This window comes from Bidens hawaiensis, unplaced genomic scaffold (assembly GCF_021521415.1).
Source record: "Bidens hawaiensis isolate Kalapana, Puna unplaced genomic scaffold, B.hawaiensis_p1.1 tig00008375_1, whole genome shotgun sequence".
Lineage (NCBI taxonomy): Eukaryota > Viridiplantae > Streptophyta > Magnoliopsida > Asterales > Asteraceae > Bidens > Bidens hawaiensis.
In genome coordinates, this window is record NW_027491593.1 from 811,329 (window position 1) to 831,219 (window position 19,891).

At 31.5% G+C, this 19,891-nt stretch overlaps 1 protein-coding gene and 2 long non-coding RNA genes across 3 annotated transcripts; 2 read left to right on the forward strand and 1 right to left on the reverse strand.

The window, feature by feature from the left end:
• Nucleotides 1–2,108: 2,108 nt before the first annotated feature.
• LOC143637682 (uncharacterized) lies at nt 2,109–5,666 on the reverse strand. The gene is made up of 5 exons (XM_077105013.1): nt 5,420–5,666; nt 4,274–4,525; nt 4,045–4,188; nt 2,727–3,413; nt 2,109–2,483 (listed from the first exon to the last, which is right to left on the reverse strand). The coding sequence occupies exons 1-5, from the start codon at nt 5,576–5,578 to the stop codon at nt 2,247–2,249; spliced, it is 1,479 nt and encodes a 492-aa protein (XP_076961128.1). The 5' UTR covers nt 5,579–5,666; the 3' UTR covers nt 2,109–2,246.
• Nucleotides 5,667–15,806: 10,140 nt separating this feature from the next.
• On the forward strand, nt 15,807–16,685 carry LOC143637668 (uncharacterized). Its single transcript, XR_013154473.1, has 3 exons — nt 15,807–15,894; nt 16,376–16,482; nt 16,566–16,685. It is a non-coding gene; the product is annotated as an uncharacterized LOC143637668 (long non-coding RNA).
• Nucleotides 16,686–16,777: 92 nt separating this feature from the next.
• LOC143637669 (uncharacterized) lies at nt 16,778–18,239 on the forward strand. Its single transcript, XR_013154474.1, has 3 exons — nt 16,778–16,892; nt 17,213–17,342; nt 18,194–18,239. It is a non-coding gene; the product is annotated as an uncharacterized LOC143637669 (long non-coding RNA).
• The last annotated feature ends 1,652 nt before the right edge of the window (nt 18,240–19,891 follow it).

Consider the following 19,891-nt stretch of genomic DNA (forward strand, 5'->3'; position numbering starts at 1 on the left):
TGTCAATATGGTTTTGCTTCATAACCCATGGATAGGTAGAATAACGAGAAGAGAGATTAGGCCTAGAATGAATGTGGGATTGACACATCATCCTCATTATTTTCTTTTATTAGTATTGTTAGATGTTAGATGCATATAGTTCTAGAGAAAAAATGGAATACGGTAATATCTTAACGTACAATAGGTACGCGAATACCCTATATTCATGAAATCGATCAATGAAATCACATCCCAACATCTCGGTATCGTCAATACATATCCAATTAATCATTGGTTCACCGAAAACACAGTTTTGGATCGTTAATCGATCAATTTTTTACTTTTTTCACGAAAACCGTTTTTGAGCGTTTTAGGTTTTTGGCTGAGCGTTTTAGAATTTTTTGCCTTTGATTGTTTTTGTTTTTGCCTTTGAACGTCTCGGATACCTATCGTATGTTAAATAATTATTGTACAGTAACTTCACACTATAATTACATATGCTTCTCATTAAAAAAACGGTACAAAATTAGGATTTGATACAAAATACAAATATATAAAAATAGCCCGTTTCTGATTGTCTAACCAAACTGTTTGAACTGGTTAGGCCAACCTAATCACTACTACCGATTTGATTCTTTTGTTTTCTTAAACTTTAGTTACTTGTTCGGTTTTTTTTTTTTATTATTATTTTTTTTGTTAAAATCTACCGCACCTAATCAGCCATGCTAAGTTCTTTTGAATCATTTAAGTATTTTAATCCAACACATCTTTTATATAACCGGTTATGTATAAAAATAACCTAAGTTGAGTTATATTTATATATGATAACTTGTGTAAGTCAAATAATATTTTTTATGAATAAATAAGATGAAAATAAAATTGAAAAAGGAAAGGTTAAAAATGATGGTTTATAGGACTGGGGATGGAAGGGTACTTAAATGTTGTCTGCGAATGAATGATTAGTCTGCAGAAACAAGTAACACAACTGACAATTAAATCATTTATCTTCCTCAACATATTTTTCTTATTTTTAATTGTTTACACACTTAATATAAAATATCATTTAAAAAACTTAAATTTTAAATAGTTATGGATTAAACTTAATGAATCTTGTATTATTGTTTTGTAATTTTTTTAAGAAGCAAATAGAAATTATTAATTTTTTTTTAAAAAGGTTCGTTTTTTTTTTTGTGTGTGCAATAGAAACTATAAAGAGTTCATTTTTTTTTATAATTAACAATGGCTGCCTAAAAGAGTCACATCCGGATGTAACAGTTTTGATCTATTCACTATTCATATCAGCATAACAAGTTTAGTGGACAATAAAACAAGTAAATGGTCATGTGCTTTTGATATATTACCCACTAATTTTAATATTATTAATTAATTTCTTTTGAGAAAAAAATAATTATTATATATTGAAGTGTTTAAACTTGTAAAAAAATACACAATTAAGCCATTGAGGCTTTGACCCTCCTCTTTGATGGAAACTCAGGCTCAACCTTGGTTAGGTTGAGAGTAAATATTAAAAAAATAGTTGTGTGGTATAAAAAACATTTGTAAAAAAAAGTAACTCAACCGAACTTTTAATATATCAAAGTCATTAAACGTATTTAAGATGCCCGTACTTGTAAAAGAAAGTTACTAAGACAATACGTAGTCAAAACTAGACAATCCCAAGCATTTTATGTCATGTGACGCCCAATCAAAATTTCAAAGTTTTAAAAAAACGTGTAGTGAGAAAATGCCGACAACTCTTCACAATAATTATTTTATTCCTTCCTATCTCTAACGCCATCCAAAATGCCCGGGGGGAGGGGGGGGGGGTTCTCGACACTTTGGGTCAAAACGTTAGGGGAAAAAGCCCCACTACGAATGATCTTATAACTACTAAAAGGAACAAGCAACAACTGTTTCAGTTGTTTCTATTTAACCCGACCCAATACAACCAAAATAACATTAGCCCTTTTTACCCGAACATGTTTTGACCAAACTGTCATGCAACGATACAACCAATATAAAAACTTGCCATTTTGACTCAACCCATTTTACCAACAGCAAGCCTAGTTTCACCTAACAATCATTGTCAAACACAACCCTACTTGAACTTCAAACGTGGCGTGCAATGTATGAATAAACCCGCTTCGTCATTTTAGATCACCATACATACACAAAACTACTTACATCCTTTATTTAAAACAAACCACGCACACATGTGTAGGCCGGGTTCACAAAACCGAAGCAAACATTTTACAAGTACTAGAATATCAAACGATACTACACTCGCTTGAATTTACATCCTCTAACGTGCCATCATCGGCGAGTCCCAAAACATAAGCATCACTTTCATCTTCATCATCACTTGCAATATCATTTCTATTGTGTCTTCTTTCTATATAAGCCATTGCCTGCCTTCTGTGAAGCCTCAAAACATGCATGAGGACGTCAGGAGTAAGTGTGACCCGCGACTGATCTTCCCTTTCTCGTTTGTTTGATTCCATTATCTGTTTTACTCAAAGATTTAGATTATGACCGTAATAATATTGTTTTAAGGTTGATACCCATATGAACCAAACATAAATCTTTTTTTCATTCTTTTTTTTTTCACGAAAATGTCCCTAAACCTAACTTGTAAAAAATACACTAAAAATCGTCAAACCAACTTTTATATATTCGAATCTCTAAATATCTCTAAAATGCACTTACTTTGAAAAGAGTTCTATGATAATAATTTTTGAAAGTCATACCTCTTGTAAATCATGAGGCAATGCAATAGTATCAGAAGACATTGGAACCCAAAGTTTTATATTTTTCTCTAATCCAGAACTAGCAAGAACAGGAATAGTGGGATGAGGCTCCACTTGATTCACTATACGCCTATCGCCTTCCATAACGCGTACGGCTTTACAATCTTTCTTATTCCATATAAAAATATGACCACAATCAGACCCGCTCATAACATACTCACTATTCGGCCCGAAAAAACTAACCCCTTTAACCGTCATTGAGTTCCTATGACCTGAATACACCCGCGGTTGTTCCACATTCTCGTTTGGATCAGACACCGGGTCGGGCCCTAAACCCATATCCTTTTGATATAAGTAAACGAGTTCATCGTTGTAAGAAACGAGAAGCTCGCTCGTGTGGGAATATGACATCCCAGTGATGGAGACGTCTTGGACTTTGGTTAGGTGTTTTGGGCAGAATGTGTTAACGGGCTGGGCTTGGCTGGTTGAAGGTGGGCCCAGTTGGAGTTTTCTAATATCATATACGCGTGCGTATTGATCAGAACCCGCTACGGAAAAGTAGTTAGGGTTCCGCGGGTCGATTACAATGGAGTTTAATCTTAAGCTATTTGAGGATGAGTGGTGGTTGTTTTCTGAGAATGATGAGCAATTGAAAAGCTTTGTTGAAGAAGTGGTTCTTATATCGAACTGCGAAAGAAAAGAAAATTATAATTTATTAAAGTTACTTCCTCTTTTTTAGTCGTTGATAGATTTGCATGAAACTTAATAACCGATCTGTAACCAAACAAACCGAACCCAGAGAAAAACCAACAATTTAGTTTTATGTTTTCGTAAAAATTGAACTTTCGGTTTACTTTCGGTTTTGCATCTAATTAAAACTGAAATAACCGAACCCGAACAAAAACATATGTTTTGGTTTCATGTTTTCGTAACCGAATTTTGGTTCAGTTTTGGTTTTGCGTCTAAGAAAAACAGAAAAAACCGAAACAAAACAATAACAGACGGTTTGACTATCTCTTTGTAAAAACCGAATTTTCAGTTCAGGGTCTAATTAGCCCAAATGCATAATTAATTTACAAAAAGATTTAGGCCCAAAGTTTCAGGGTCAAATTTATTATTTTGCTGGTCAAAAAATTTCAAGTCCAAATGCCAAACAAACAAACCAAAACCAACCCGAGCTTGTAAAACTGAAACTGAACTGTTTTCAAAGCTCATAAACCAAATTTCCGGTTTATGGTTCGGTTTAAGCTCAGAAGCAACCCATGTTTGACTTTGTAATTGACAAAGTCAAACTATTTATATTTCGGATTTAACATACGTGTTGGACTAATCCATCTTCGCCACAGCTGTAAAATATGTGTGGACTTCCGGGCTCAACCGCAAGCTTGTGAACCCGACCATGGTGTTTCCCTAATCTTTTTGTGTGGACTTCACCATTCTCGCCTATTTGACCAAGCCTAACCTGAACAATAATATACACAGCAAGTACGAAACTGATTATTTAACCTAAATAATTAGATGATCAAAAGAATAGCATGTTTACTCACTTGACCATCAGCAGCACAAGTTATTATTGTACGGTCATCAGTAAAAGGCATAAATCGAGTTTGAAATATATTATCCACATGACCAGAAGCAAATGAAAGAAGCAAAGATCTAGTTGCTACATTCCAGATCATAACTCTTCTGTCATCAGAACCTGATACCAGATGATCACCGCAATGGTTGAATTCAATTGTGTTTACACAGCCTTCATGCCCAATCAGTTTACCAGCAAGATCAAGCCTCTTTACAACAGCCTGCAACAACAATTATAACCTAATTTATTTATCATCTATCAACTGAATCTATTAGAATTGCTGCTTATGATACAGTAACAGCCTAATTTCGTTACCATGTATCAACTGAATCGAATAGAGATCTTGCTTACTGATGCAATCATAACCTAACTTTGTTCTCAACTATCAACTGAATTTATTAGAATTGTTGCTTATGATACAATAGCAACCTAATTTCATTATCATGTATCAACTGAATCGAAATGAATGGAGCGGTTGCTTATGATCTATGCAGTCAATCTCGGTGGTATCTCGGTTATCGGTCCTCATGTGAAATATCAGTCAGAATATCGGTACTGATAATATCGGCGATATTCCCGATATCATTGTTTTATTTCGTAATTTTCAAATTTTAGTGTTTAATGTTGGTGTTTTGAGTTTTAATCAGTTCCTACTTGCTACAATTGTTAGTGTTTTGCAAGTTGCAAAGGATAATTTGTTAATAGTAGGAGATTATACTAATTTGTTAGTGTTAAAGTGCTATATATATAAATATAAATTCTGCACGATATTAAAATTACCGATATCTCACCGCAATAACCGATATCTCGAATATCGGTCCTTGACCTTAGCTTATGATGCAATCATAACCTAATTTTGTTATCAGTATCAACTGAATCTATAAGAGTGGTTGCTTATTGATGCAAACATAACCTAATTTCGTTATCAAGTATCAATTGTATAGATTATAACTGTTGCTTATGATATAATAATAATAAATAGAGTGGTTGCTTATGATGCAATCAAAGTTTGATCATCTATAAACAAACAAACGAGCAATTGATGATGGTGAAGTAACTTTACAATCTAGAATGACATCAATTGAAGATAATAATAATAATTAATAATATGAACCTGAGAAGAGGAGATACGGCGAGAGAATTTATTGGGAGAATAGAAGCCGATTTGTCTATTGAAAACCTCCAAAATCTCATGATAATGTTGTTGTGAGCAACGGAGGATGTTGTTGTTGTTGTTGTTACGTGCAGCAGCAGCATCGGTGTGGTCCTCCATTTGCGATGGATTCAGTATTGGAACTGTGAAGAAATCATGGAGAAAGAATCAAATCAAACCAAAAAGCACGAGGATGATGAATAATCAGGCTTCTTGAGGTTTCTGTCTTGTGGCTTGTCTACACATTATATTATATTATATCACTTGTTATATCTTTCAATAATATTAAAGCAATACCGTACACATGTGCAATCCAGTTATCAAATTAACATCTTCAGAAGCTCTAATATAGTGCCATGTGTCATGTTGAACAAACACCAAAAAACTTATTTAAACCTTAATATTTTCCACAAAAATCATTTTAACCTCTCTCTCTCGACTTACTAACTCCACCATCTTCTATATTCCGGTAATGTAGATCGGGATTAATCATTTTCCGGTAAGGTTATATATTATACTCTAATGACCAACAATGTTATTTGATTTCCGGCAAGGTAATATCTTTCTCCGGTAAGGTTTTCCGATATGGTTTTATATTTATTTTAATTGTTATATGATTTTGTAATAATCTCTTTAGGTTGTATATCAAAATCCAAGATTGAATTGATATTTTGAAGTTATTACGGTTTTCCGGTAAGATTTTTGTTTTCCGTATTTGTTTGTATTTAATCTCTATCTCGCTCTCCCTATCTCTCTCGGCTTACTAACTCCACCATCCACCATCTTCTATATTCCGGTAATGTAAATCGAGATTAATCGTTTTCTGGTAAGGTTATATATTATATTCTAATGGCCAACAATGTTATATGATTTTCCGGCAAGGTTATATATTTTTCCGGCAACATCATATTTTCTTCCGGTTATTGTAGATCTAACCTTTTTATATATGTTTTCATTGTTAACTGATTTTTTTAAAATCAGTTTAGGTTCTAAATAAAAAACGGCGATGAAGCTAATATTTCTACGTTTTTACGTTTTCAGGTAAGTTTTTCCGTTCATGTGTTATACCCATAGTCACAAGGTTCGCTTAAAATGCCACGAATTTCGATCTGGATCGTGTGTACCCAAACACGGTACGAATACGATCTGAGTACGCTTTGGATCGCGATTCAATTGCTTCAATTGGCGTTCCAGATCTTCAATTCAATGGTACCTGATGCTTTTAGGATCGCCAACCAATTCAATTCGAACCATGATCTCATTCAGTTGAAACCGTGAACGCCAATTTGGAGTAAGAATTTGGAAGGTTACGACGTTTCTATAAATTCAATTAATTGGCTCTATAATTACGGTTTCCTAAAATCCAATTGATTGACGCCATAATCACGAATTCTGAAAGAAAAAGGAAAAGCTAAAACTATATTTGTTAATTATACCATTTATTTATGGTTAAAAATTTATTTAATTAAACAGAACAATTGATTTTGTTGATTTTTTTAAGTTGATTTATTGTTGCAAAACAATTAATTCTAAAACTATTTGATTAAAAAAGTTTAAATTTCCAAATTTAAATTTAAGTTGATTTTTTTATTTAATTGCTGGTCAAACGTTTAAGTTGGTCAAACATTTTTAAATTGCCTGGTCAAATATTAAAGTTGATTTTAACTTTAAGTTGAACTTTTTAAATGGGTGATTAAACAAACATTCATAATTTCAAAAATTACCATCACTAAAATTTATTATTTCTAAAACGATGCAATTTAAAATTATAAAGTTCCAAATTTAAATTAAAGTTGAATTTTATGAATTACTGGGTAAACTTTTCATAACATGTAACATTACCACGATTAAAATTTATTATTTGTAAAACGAATATTAATATTTGATTTTCTCATTTCAGGTTATATTCCCAAGTTGATATAGCTAATTTTATGGGTTGAAGATTTGTTGATAATATATCTTATTTTTTGTTTAATATTGATATATATTTTTGTTACTATTCATGTATTTTTCACAATTCATGTAATTTATTTGATTTTTATATAATCAATCATATATAGTTGTTGGTTTTGTTCATTTAATATATTTTAATCAGAACCAATGCATTAAAGAAAATTTTATTTTTGTATCTTATATTTATCTATTTATTAATGATAATCTCTATAATTTATAATAATTATTATAATTTTAGTAATTTTGTTATTATTAATTCATTACATTTTCTAATTAGTTGTTACATCTTATTTTGACAGAAATAATAACATTTACACCTTACCATTTTTATATTTCAATATATTTGACTTAAAACATTATTATGTTATTATATTGTAAGATACATTATATTTTCTATATATAACTAATAACGTTATATATGGAAAACCCAATAAATAAGTTATAAAGTTTTCATGATTTTAATTACAAGATATTTAAACTTCTTTTAAATTCGGAAATTGACCAATCTTTCAACAAATTTTTAAAGGTTTTAATTCTCTCCATAATTTTAAACTCATTTCAAAATCTTTCCATAATTTGTTTAAGTTTTCAAAGTAACCGATTTGATTTTCATATTTGTAGTTATTTCTAAATTAATTAGTCATATTAGTAAATAATAACTGTGTTATTTTAGAACACAATATTCAAATTGACATAATTTCTAATAATCAATACTTAATATATAATAAATTAAATAACCGTTTTATCATCATTTATAAATATTATTCATCACGTATGATTTAGTGAATATTATTAAACATGACAACTTTTCATAATTTATTAATATTATTATTCCCATTAATCAAGATATTTCAAAATATTTATATCTTTACATAGAAGACCAAATTCAAACTTAAAACTACAAAATTTAAACTCCTTTTTAATTAAAATATTTAAACTCTTTTTAAATTCGAAAATTAACCAATCTTTCAACAAATTTTTAAAAGTTTTAATACTCTCTATAATTTTAAATTCATTTCAAAATCTTTCCATAACTTTTTGAAGTTTTCAAATTAACCGATTTAATTTTCATTTTGATAATTATTTCTAAATTAATTAGTCATATTAGTAAAATTAAAACCGATTTGATTTTAATTTTTGTGATTTGGCATTAACTAGAATAAGTTATCATTTTAATATTCAAAATATTGATTGTTAAACTAAAAATACTTACCATAATTGTAATTTAATCTTACTTTAATTTACGTGAATATTAATTATTAACTAATACTAAAATAATAATCGCGTTATTTTAGAAAACAATATTTAAATTGACATAATTTCTAATAATTAATACTTAATATATCATAAATTAAATAACCGTTTTATCATCATTTATACATATTATTCGGCACATATGATTTAGTGAATATAATTAAAAATGACAACTTTTCATAAAATATTAATGTCACTAAATTTCTCAATAATATATAATACACACGTATTATATTTTTATCCATTTTAAATAAAAAGTTTTTTAAACATAATATAAATATTCTAATTATAACATCCAAACAATTTGATAGTCTAAGTCTTCATAATGTTTTTTAAGAATATTAAAAATATTTGATCATTTATTTCCTATACGTTTATATTTTGTTTTCATTGATTTTGCATCATATTTTTTCACCTTTAATTATTTTCAAAGTCAACATAAAATTTTTTAATATTTCCAAAGTTATTTGAAAATTCATTTATTGTAAAATGTTTTCAAGTTTTCCAATTTTAACAAAATATTAATGTCAGTGATCATTTAAAAGTTTGTTGCAAGATTGGTCAAAAATCAAACAAAATTTCATAATTTTTTAAAGTTGACTAATTCCATTTTTTTTATATTTTGTAACTATTTTGAAAATATTTCAAAACAGGTTGTTTTAGAAGAGTATAAAATTTGTTAGGTATAAAATGACGGCCAAAAAAGGTTTTTATATTTCAATTTATTTAGTGACAAGTTATTCCACCCGCGTGTCACGCGGGCCTATACCCTAGTTTATAATATTTATATACTTTTTTAGATTTTAATTTTAATTTTTTTGTTGTAACGACCAACCAAGTATACATAAGTAACTTAATAATACACTTTAAGACTTGATGATGAAAAAGTTTCACAAATAAATTATATGTTACAATCTGGTTTAAAAGCTATTTATGTTTTATGAGACCTATTACTCGTTTATTCTTTTTTCAATAAAATTGTTTCTTAATTAACAATAATATCTATTAAAAAAATCATATATTAATTTTGAGTATATCCCTATTTTATAAGATTTTTTTTTTGTAATTTAATGAGATATTATAACTCGTTTAAGGGTTATCTGGGTTTGGTGAGACATATATTCGTGAATTCGGGTCAAATACTAAGAAACCTCCATTTACAAATTAAACAACATGATAGCTTGAGAGAATGTAAGGGTATTTCGTTTATATATATGTTTAAGATTCTTGTGGATTATAGTCTGACATGGGACTATGATATAAGGGTCGTTTTCGGGTTGAGTGGTGTTAATAGACACGTGGTGTTTGATTGCTACTTAGGGGGTGTTTGGTAGAGGGAATTGAGGGGTGAGAAATAGAATTGGAAAGAATTCTCTTGTTTGTTTATGAAAGAAAGATGTGAGAAATGGAAATAAACCATTTTCATTTATCTGATTTTGTTTCTCTAAAAAAAGCGGAGAATTGATTTCTAGGGTTTCATTTCTCCCATTTTCCTCCTTTTCATTTCTCCCATTTTCCTCATTCAGCAAGGATAGCACATGCTCCTCTTATCGCCGCGCCATCACAGGGTCTTCGCTTTCCTCCGATTTCAACAATATCCGTCACCGACTTTCACTCCGTTGCACTTCACAGTTCTTTATTTGAAGGTAACAAATCCCTAATTGGATGTTTAGAACCTTCTAATTCGATGATTTTAAACACATGAATAGGGTTCCGATGGCCTTTTCTTCGTCCGGTAACCCTATGCTGGTGTTTTACCTGCGGCTTTAAGGCCTACTATGAGTCGGTTAGGTTGACACGGGTAATGATAATCATGTATCTGAGCGCCTATGATGATTATCGGATATTGTAAACTGGCTCCGATTCGATTTCCTTGGTGGTGATTAAGTCGAATTGCCATTTACCAACTGTCTTTCGTTGTTTTGCCGCAGCATTTGCGCCTTACGTTTAGTTGGTTTCTTTGATAAGGCTATGATGATAGTGTATCTGAGCCAATTTTGAACTGTTGGATGCGGTTGAAATATCGTTAACTGCTGGAATTTGACTGCACCAACATTTCAAATTTGGTAATTAACGACAACATATCCGAGCCTCTATAACCAGCAAACTTTAGGTTTGCTTTTGATTTCGTGTTCGGTTTTGTTATAATCTTTTATAACAACTAATTGCTAAATTAAATCTAATGTGAATTTGGATTTCTGTAGATTTGTTTGCTGAGTTATTGTTAACTGATCATTACCAGTCGTTGCGCATATTATGTAATATGGGCCCAATACATGTACATGTACAAACTGATGTTATTTGGGAATGTTAAATACTTTTTTTGTTTAATATGCTTGAATGTGCATGTTACAATTCAAGTAATAGTAGCAGTTTCATCATATAAAATACATGAATTAAAGTTTTAGTTATGTATTTGTTTAATAAGATTGAGAAATTTTGGTAGGGACTTTAAAGTCACAGTCATTTATCGTCTTAGTATCGATAAAATATCAACTATAAATTTAAATGTGTCGAGTAATTAAAACATTTTTATAATGCAGGAGGTTCTAACTTTTTGTGGTGGATATTCGTTTTGAAATTACTAATATTCCTTGATTTGAACCTATTATGATTTATGATTGGTTATTTTGAGATGGATATTCGTTTTCCTATAATTACATGTTCACTTTCACATAATTTTGTGGTGCAATTTGATGCAAGATTTGGCATTCATGTTCTAGGATTTGATGAGTAATTTCGCCGGTTCATAGTGTCCATTTTGACACTTTATAAGATAACTTGGAAGCTTCTTTCACTTTAGCTCAATTTTGCACTTTATTTTGCTGCATTTTGGTGTGCATTTTGGCTGTGTTTTTACATTAATTTACCTGCAATCTCATGTGCACTTTGGCAGCCTCATAGTGTATGATTTTGGCAGCTTTAACATGTGCATTCTTACATAGGTATTGTTAGCATTCGATAATGCCCTCAACTTTTGATATATACAACTGATACATGGGTATTGTTTGGATTAGTTAGATATCAGTTTAGAAATGTTTATTTAGGATGAAGATTTTGGATTTTTTCTTTTTGGATAATATATAAGTTTGGTTCCTCTGAACATGATGCGCTTATTATAAACTATCGTGAGGTCTAGTTTAGTGTATAATAGGAACTATGAACTCTTTTGATTTGTTATATATATGAAGTTTAGATTTAACAGACACAAAGCAAACTGATATACTTTTTTTTCATCAGCATCGGCAGTCACCTGACATCCATCAGCATCGCCGCCGTACCTGGAATCAGCTTCTATCAATCATTTAATCATCAGCAAACCTAACCTATGAGTTCTCCTTTAATCCAACACTTTGTTTTCATTATACATCTTATTCTATTAGCTTTGTACAAATCAATAATTATTAAGTGGTAGAACATGAATTAGGTTTATGTTGTTGATTAAATTAGCAACTGTTTCAATATTCTTAGCTAAATGAAGTTTAGATTTAACAGACAAAAGCAAACTAATATTTGGATTATATTTTGGAGTTATTTGTTTTTCTTGAATTTTCTTATATTTTTATGTGTAGATGGCAAGATCACCTTCCAGACAAAGAATAGTTGCCATAGGTGCATTTTATGTCATTTATGTTACGATTCGTTGGTGGATGTTGTGTACTTATCATTTGCGTCGGTCGATTGAGTCAATGACTTTACGTACAAAATATTTAATGAGTTACCATAATAGGCGTGAAAACATGGTGAGGATGGTTTATGAAAGTGATGTTACGAGTGTTGTTAACATAAGAATGAATATACATGCATTTACAACACTTTGTGATATGCTAGAAACTAGAGGGGGACTAAATAATAGTAAAAACATGCTAGTCGATGAGCAAGTTGCTATGTTTTTACATACCCTTGCTCATAATGCAAAGAATAGGATACTAGTCAACAGATTTCATCGGTCCGGGGAAACTGTAAGTCGGTATTTCAAGTTAATCTTAAATGCTATATGTCGATTACACAAAGAACTCTACAAGTCACCCGTGCCAGTGCCAGATAATGAAACTGATGAAAGATGGAAATAGTTTAAGGTTAGTCAAACACATTTTTTATTAAAGATATTTTTTGCTAACATACATTAGTAAGTAATGATTTCTTTTAACTCAGGGTTGCTTAGGAGCATTAGATGGAACATACATTAAAGTTAAAGTCCCTGCTATTGATAGAAAACCTTATAGGACAAGAAAATGGCAGATTTGTACTAACATACTCGGAGTATGTACGAGAGACCTTTTATTTACGTATGTCTTAGCGGGATGGGAGGGTTCTGCAGCTGATAGTAGAGTTTTGCGTGATGCAATCAGTAGACCCAATGGTCTTAAAATAACTCCAGGTATGTGATAGACAATTTTCAAAGAATATACATAGATTTAAGTATGATAATTAACATAGAGTTTATGGTTAATTGTAGGAACATACTACCTTTGTGATGCCGGTTATACAAATGGTGAAGGATTTTTAACTCCATATCGAGGTCAACGTTATCATCTTAACGATTGGTCTCGTCCTCCTACGAATGCTAAGGAGTTCTTTAATATGAGACATTCATCGGCCAGGAATGTTATAGAAAGATGTTTCGGAATGATTAAAGATAGATGGGCTATTTTGCGTGATAACTCATATCATCCCATAGAGTCCATGCCACGTATCATCATTGCTTGTTGTTTATTGCACAATTTCATACGAACAACAATGAGTGAAGACCCTCTTGATAACGAAATCCCAGTAAATCACACACAACCTGCAAATGACCATGACAATGTTATTTCTATGATCGAGCCCTCACAAGAATGGACCGATCGTAAAGACCTTCTTGCTAATGAAATGTTTAATAGTTGGACTGCGATGCGTGCGCAGCGTGCCAACAATGTTTCTTAATTATGTTTGACAATTATGTATTTTTTATTTGTAGAACCAATGATGTTTCTTATTAATGTTTATTTATGCACTTTATTTGTTTCTTATTAATGTTTCTTGTTATATTTGTATTTGTAGTTACATGAATTATGATTTTTAATTGTATAATTATGCATTTGTATGTAGACATGGCAGATTCAAATATAGTGAGAGGAGTTACTCGGAGCAAGCATACCTGGACAAATGATGAAGATGCAAAGCTAATTGATGCATTAATGGAGATACATGCATCCGGAAAGTATGCTGGTGCTGACAATGGATTCAAACCAGGTTATTTAAATGGTGTTCAACAATTGCTAGATGTAAGTCTTCCTAAATCTGGCCTCAAAGCAGAACCACATATAAAGTCTAGGATGAAGACATGGAAGACACACTTTAGCATTGTATATGATATGGTGCATACAAGTGGGTTTGGTTGGGATGAACAAAAATGTTGTATTATTGCCGATGATAGTGTTTGGAATGAATACGTGAAGGTATATTCTAAAAAATATGTTTTTTAGATTTTAAAATTTTAGTCTAATTTATTTGTAATTGTCTTGTAGTCTCACAAAGGTGCTGTGAATTTTCGTGACAAGTCATTTCCTTTCTATGAAAAATTGTGTACCATATTCGGTAAGGATAGAGCTACTGGTAGTAAAGCAGTTGACCTTGGAGAAGAAGATGTTGTTCAAGAGACGCAAAAAAGCTCACCTGTTGATATTGAAGACTTTGATTTTGTTGATGAAGCCGTTCCAAATGTTGATAGATCTGAAGGACAAACAGGAAGTGTAACAAGCAAGCGCAAAAGAGGTAGAAGCACGGATGCAGATGAGATATATCGAGAGTCTTGCAAAGATATCAAGGAAGTTTTGCTTCGATTTGGGGAGATGGTGGGTGAACAACTTAGCAAAGAAGGTATGGAGGCTCATGAAATCTATGAAAAGGTTAGTGATGAGTTGAAAGCTTTACCAGGTATCACTACGAAAAAACGGTTCAAAGCAGCTCATTTGATTGGTAAAGATGTGGATCTAGGACGTTCTTTTCTTGCGTTGACAATAGAAGAGAAAATTGAGATAGTCGAGTTGTATACCGATGGTTCAATGGGATAGTTGTGTATGGTTGAAGTATGTTTTGTATGTGAATTGGTTTTAACTATGGTTGATGTTTTTTGCTTAAAAACTATGTTTTGTATGTGAATTGGTTTGATCAATGCATATTTTGGTTGGAATTTATGCATCTTTTTATATGTTTTTTATTTTTTAATAAATATTTGTTATGAAAAAAATACTTGTGCTAATGATAAAGTTGATATAATTCTCTGTTTATTTTCTATGTACCAAACAAGAGAAATGATTCTCAGCTATATTTCTCTACTGAAATCTCTGTACTACCAAACAGAACAGTCAATTCTCATTCTCCAGACCAATTCCCTTTCTCTGCAATTCCATTTCTCTACAATTCCATTATCTGTACCAAACACCCCTTATTTTATATGTTGATATAATAGGTTAAATGGGTTGTGTGAGAGTTTATAATACATATAAATAAGCGTCCTGTTTTCTCTCACATGAAAATTGAATGCTTTTTATATCCTCCGGCGAAATCTCAGTGTTTCACCAAGTCATCTCCGGCGGACCTTTCCTCTCCCTATCCAGCCTCCTTCAGCATTAATTATTAGTTCAGTTTCATCTGTAACAGTTAGGGTTTTCAATCGTCTTCTAATTTCTCTTTCATCATTAGTTGAATAATACATATTGGTAAGTGACTAACATGTGGTTATATTTATTACCTCCTACGACCTTCCAATTAATCCTCAGGCTTCAATTGCACTGAAAATGCATCAATTGAATTGCATGGTTATACTACTTAATCAATTGAAACCTTGTTTAAGATCCACAAGAAGATATCGTTTTTCGGAACAATAGAGAAGGTAGTCTTTGAACTCTCTGATTGTTGAGTGTACAGTGCATATCAGGGTTCACAATTATTTGAAAGTTGGCTTTTTATTTTGTTCAGGTTTGTAATTGAAGTAGTTTCTTGAATTTGTCTGTCTGTCTGTGTACTCATTTATTAAATCGTCTTGATGCTTGATAGAAATTCACCTATGACCTTCACGTCGTTTCAAATCGCAGGTGTACAGCCAACTTTCTCACCCCTTTGGTTAAGGTTTTTGTTCGTTTACAATAAGTAAGTCAATGTTTTTTATTTGTTTAAGCCATTTGAAATTTTGATAAAACCATGTAATTGCAGGTAATTAACGACCATTGTGCACTCCATCACTGGTATGGTTTCTATTTCTTGGTTGCCTTTTTTTGTTTCAAAGCCATTTGAATTAAAAGCATAAAAACCACCTAACCTGCTTCATCTGATACTGGTTGATTATAATTTAAGTTTTGCACATCAAGGATTTGAAAAAGAAAACAAGTGTTAAGGCTCAAAAACTATTAAAAGAAAAATTCAATGAGGATGATGGGTAGATACAGGTTGTATCTATATGTACATTGGTCATGTTGAGGTCAAGAGATTTAAAGTTATTTGTAACCCATTTAACCCGTGTACAACTTGATTAAGATCCACTGACCTGTTTGAGGTGTTTTGATAAGTTACGTGGGTCGTGTTCGGGTTAAAAGAGTTCATGGCTTTAACACGAATAAATGTATGGGTCGTGTTCATCCACTAACACAACACGTCATGACCTTAGAGTTTTACTGATTTCTTTAATTTCTAAATAAAAGTTCATCATTTTCTTTCTTAATTATGTAGTTATGTTTTCCTTTCTGTTTCAGAACCATTCAAATTGTTCAATAAGTTTGCTGCCTATTTCAGCCAGAATAAAGCAAAAGAGTTTTGTTAATAACATTATAACAAAGGTAATTAATTGCTCTGTATGCTTGTTCGTGTATGTGTATGGGCATGTTCTCACATTTTTATTCTTCTTTTACTTACTATGTAGTTTTTGGAAAATGACTATGTCGTCATGATTTATCATTATGATGGCTTTGTTGATCAGTGCAATGATCTAGAATGGGCCAGCCGGGTTATTCATGTTTTGACTATGAACTAAACAAACTGGGAAATATTTTCCTTGTACACATCATATTATTTTGTTATGTTGTGTTTTCAAAGCTATTTTAGTTTTACTTTTAATTTTTGGTAATGTTATAGGCGGTTTTTGCACCTTGATATATTTTTTGCTCCCTGATATAGTTGCGGAGTATGACTACATTCTTTTTTGGGATGAGGATCTTCATATAAACAGTTTAATCCAGATTCCAGACCAGTAAGTCCTTTTAGGAGGGTGCATGAACTTGCATTTTGGAAACCATTATTTGATCTAGGATTGCAATAATTATGTTTTGTTGTTAGAATAAACTTATTTGATGATTCAGTATCACTTCATTGCTTCAAAAATGCATATCCAAACACACTCTTAATAATTTTTGTAACAGTGATAGTTTATTATAAGGAAAAATTCATATATCAATCTTATGACGTGTTCATTTGTAAGCTATATAACATGAATTGTTATTGAATTTATTTGTTTATACATCACCTCTCTTTATTTATGTTGTTACTGAGATTATGATCATGTTTCTACAGGGTAACTGAATGCAAAATATTGGTGTGGTTGGTGTCGAATACATAGTTCATCTTTGTGTTTCTTCTCGTGGTGGTTCAAACCATGTACGTATTAAGTATTGGCCATGGTTAGAGGTGGCATGATGTGCAGGTTAGTGGGTTTGGTTTGGCTCATCTCAGCTCAAAATTTTTTGGTCGGGTTGGGTTAACTCGTAATGCCATAAAACTTTATGCATGATTCGTATTAAAATACTGCCCTTTTGACAGCCACAAAATACAACAAAACATATGTTTGACAGCAATAAAAATTCAGAAAAACTTTTCTTTTTGAAAGAAACAAAATGCAGCAAAAACTGTGATTTGGACAGCAGTAAAAAACATAAAAAAGCTTCCCTTTCAGAGCACTAAACAATGCAGCAAGTCTGCAATTTAAACAACACTAAAAATGCAGCCAAATTGCACTTATGACAGTACTAAAATGCAACGAACTGCACCTTTGACAGCACAAAAATGAAACAAAACCACAATTTTGACAGCAATAATTTCCAGCAAAACAGTTCTGTTTGACATAAAAAATGGCACTTTTTATAGATAAAGTTTTCATACATTTAGTTATCAAGTTTTTCATTCTTGTCGCAATCTGCAACAGCAAAAAACCTAATATATGAATATATCACTGAGATAGGCTAATGACTTAACGGTAATAATATTTAAATTAACAATTGGCCTAATTCAAATAATGTTCAAATCTGCAAAATATTAACTTTTTTTACTTTTACTTCATCAAGAAGACAATCATATCATACAAATTTCAGTGCAGGAGTAGCTCATCAAAAGCTGCAAAATTATATGCGTTCAAAAGTCCATTAGTAGGTTGACCGATGGGATCTTGTTGACCAAGTTTGACACCGTAGACGATATGGTAGACTAATGTATGTTTTTGTCTGTGAAAAGGTTGTTAATACTTTTCTGAAGATTTTTTTTAAAATATTTTCTGTGTAGGTTGGAGCTGCACTTTCGATGGTTTACATATCGGGAGCAAATTTGACTCTACAGACTTTAAGATCCGGAGTTAATGAATTTTTTGTGAGAGATATTAAGAGGCACCCTTTTAGGGAACAACCAGGCTTTATACTTTTGTAATGATCTCTTTTATCTTCTAGAGATGCAATTTATCATTCGTAGATCATAACATAATTGAGTATACACAATAGAAGCACCTCAATTTATTTATTGTTGGGACACGACTACTTTATAAAACAAGATTGTAATGATTTTTGTATGTGTAGAGAAATAACGTTTTAAATTATGATGAATAACTTATGGGTGGTTTATGTGATGTATCAACCATTTTTTTTAGTATTAAGTCTACAATGTGATGTTGTAGTATGTGTCATGTACTCATGTTAACAAACTGAAAAGTTGTTTATGTATACTATGACTTTTTTATAAGGCTAAATCCAAGATGATTTTTAGTTGCTTACAAGTTTAATGTATGATTAGTCCGATTCATCTTGACTAACATACTTCATTACTGAATCGGTGACAATTTTTACTTTTTATTTTTATTTTATGGTCGGATGATTTGGTTAGATCCAGAGACGGTTGGTGAGGTTTGTGTCAATTCGGTTTGGTTGCATGTTAAAAAATTTGGTGAATTTTGTATGGCATATTAAATCTACAAAATAAGTCTTAATCCACAATTTTGGATTTTTTATATCGTAAATAATACTGAATATAAATTTTGGTATAGCAAATGTGATACCATAACGAACCGAGTTGCTATTGATCGAATCTTAGGTCCCCGCTGCAACGCGCGGGCACTTCCGCTAGTATGATTTTAAGTGTGTGAGGGTTATGATTATTGTTTTTTTTAGCAAATATAAATATGAAATTTGTTTAGGTTAGACCGTATGTTTTCATATAACCAGTTTTAACTTAAGAACTCACGTACAAATGTGTATTTTGGGCTTTATATGTGAACAATACATACAATATGTTTTCTTACCTTCATCATGTAATGATTTTCCATATGTTATCTATACCGATACACCACAAATATATTTTTAGCAGTGACTCGTGTTTAATAGCGGTTTGGTGTTTATGGAAAAGGAGAAATGCATTAGTACATTCCGGGACCCCGATTCAAGTCTCAAATTTGTCAGAATAGATAAAAGGTGTTGAGTTTCCTGTGGGTAAAGAACAGAGCAAAAAAATGTGGTCTCTCATGAAAGGATTGGTGCAGTTTTCGGGTTTAATGGTTGTATTTGGGGTGGGGTCAGTGCGGGTGTTTTGTTTTGGTGTTGTTTTCGGGTGGCCTTTTCTTTTTATTCGATTTGGTGGCTTGTAATGTGGTTGTTTCTAGCGTCTTGCTAGTTCTATAAAATTTTGTTGGTCGTTCAAAAAAAAGTGGCGACTCATGTATAAAGTGTAAACCCAATCCATAAGGCTTCTACATGTGTAGGTTCCGTGAAGTGTCAGACTGACTTGGGTATGTAGGAAAAGTGGTTCACTTTGAGTTAAGATAATAATAATAAAAATATAATAACGATACTCTCGTTAATCGTGGGAAATACACTTAGTACAATACCGTTTACAAAAGTACATAAAAAGAATATAAAATGCAATTTATATACCAAAATGATTCAATCCATATCTTACTAGGAGTGCTTCCATAAGCTTTCTTCTAGTATCCATGTC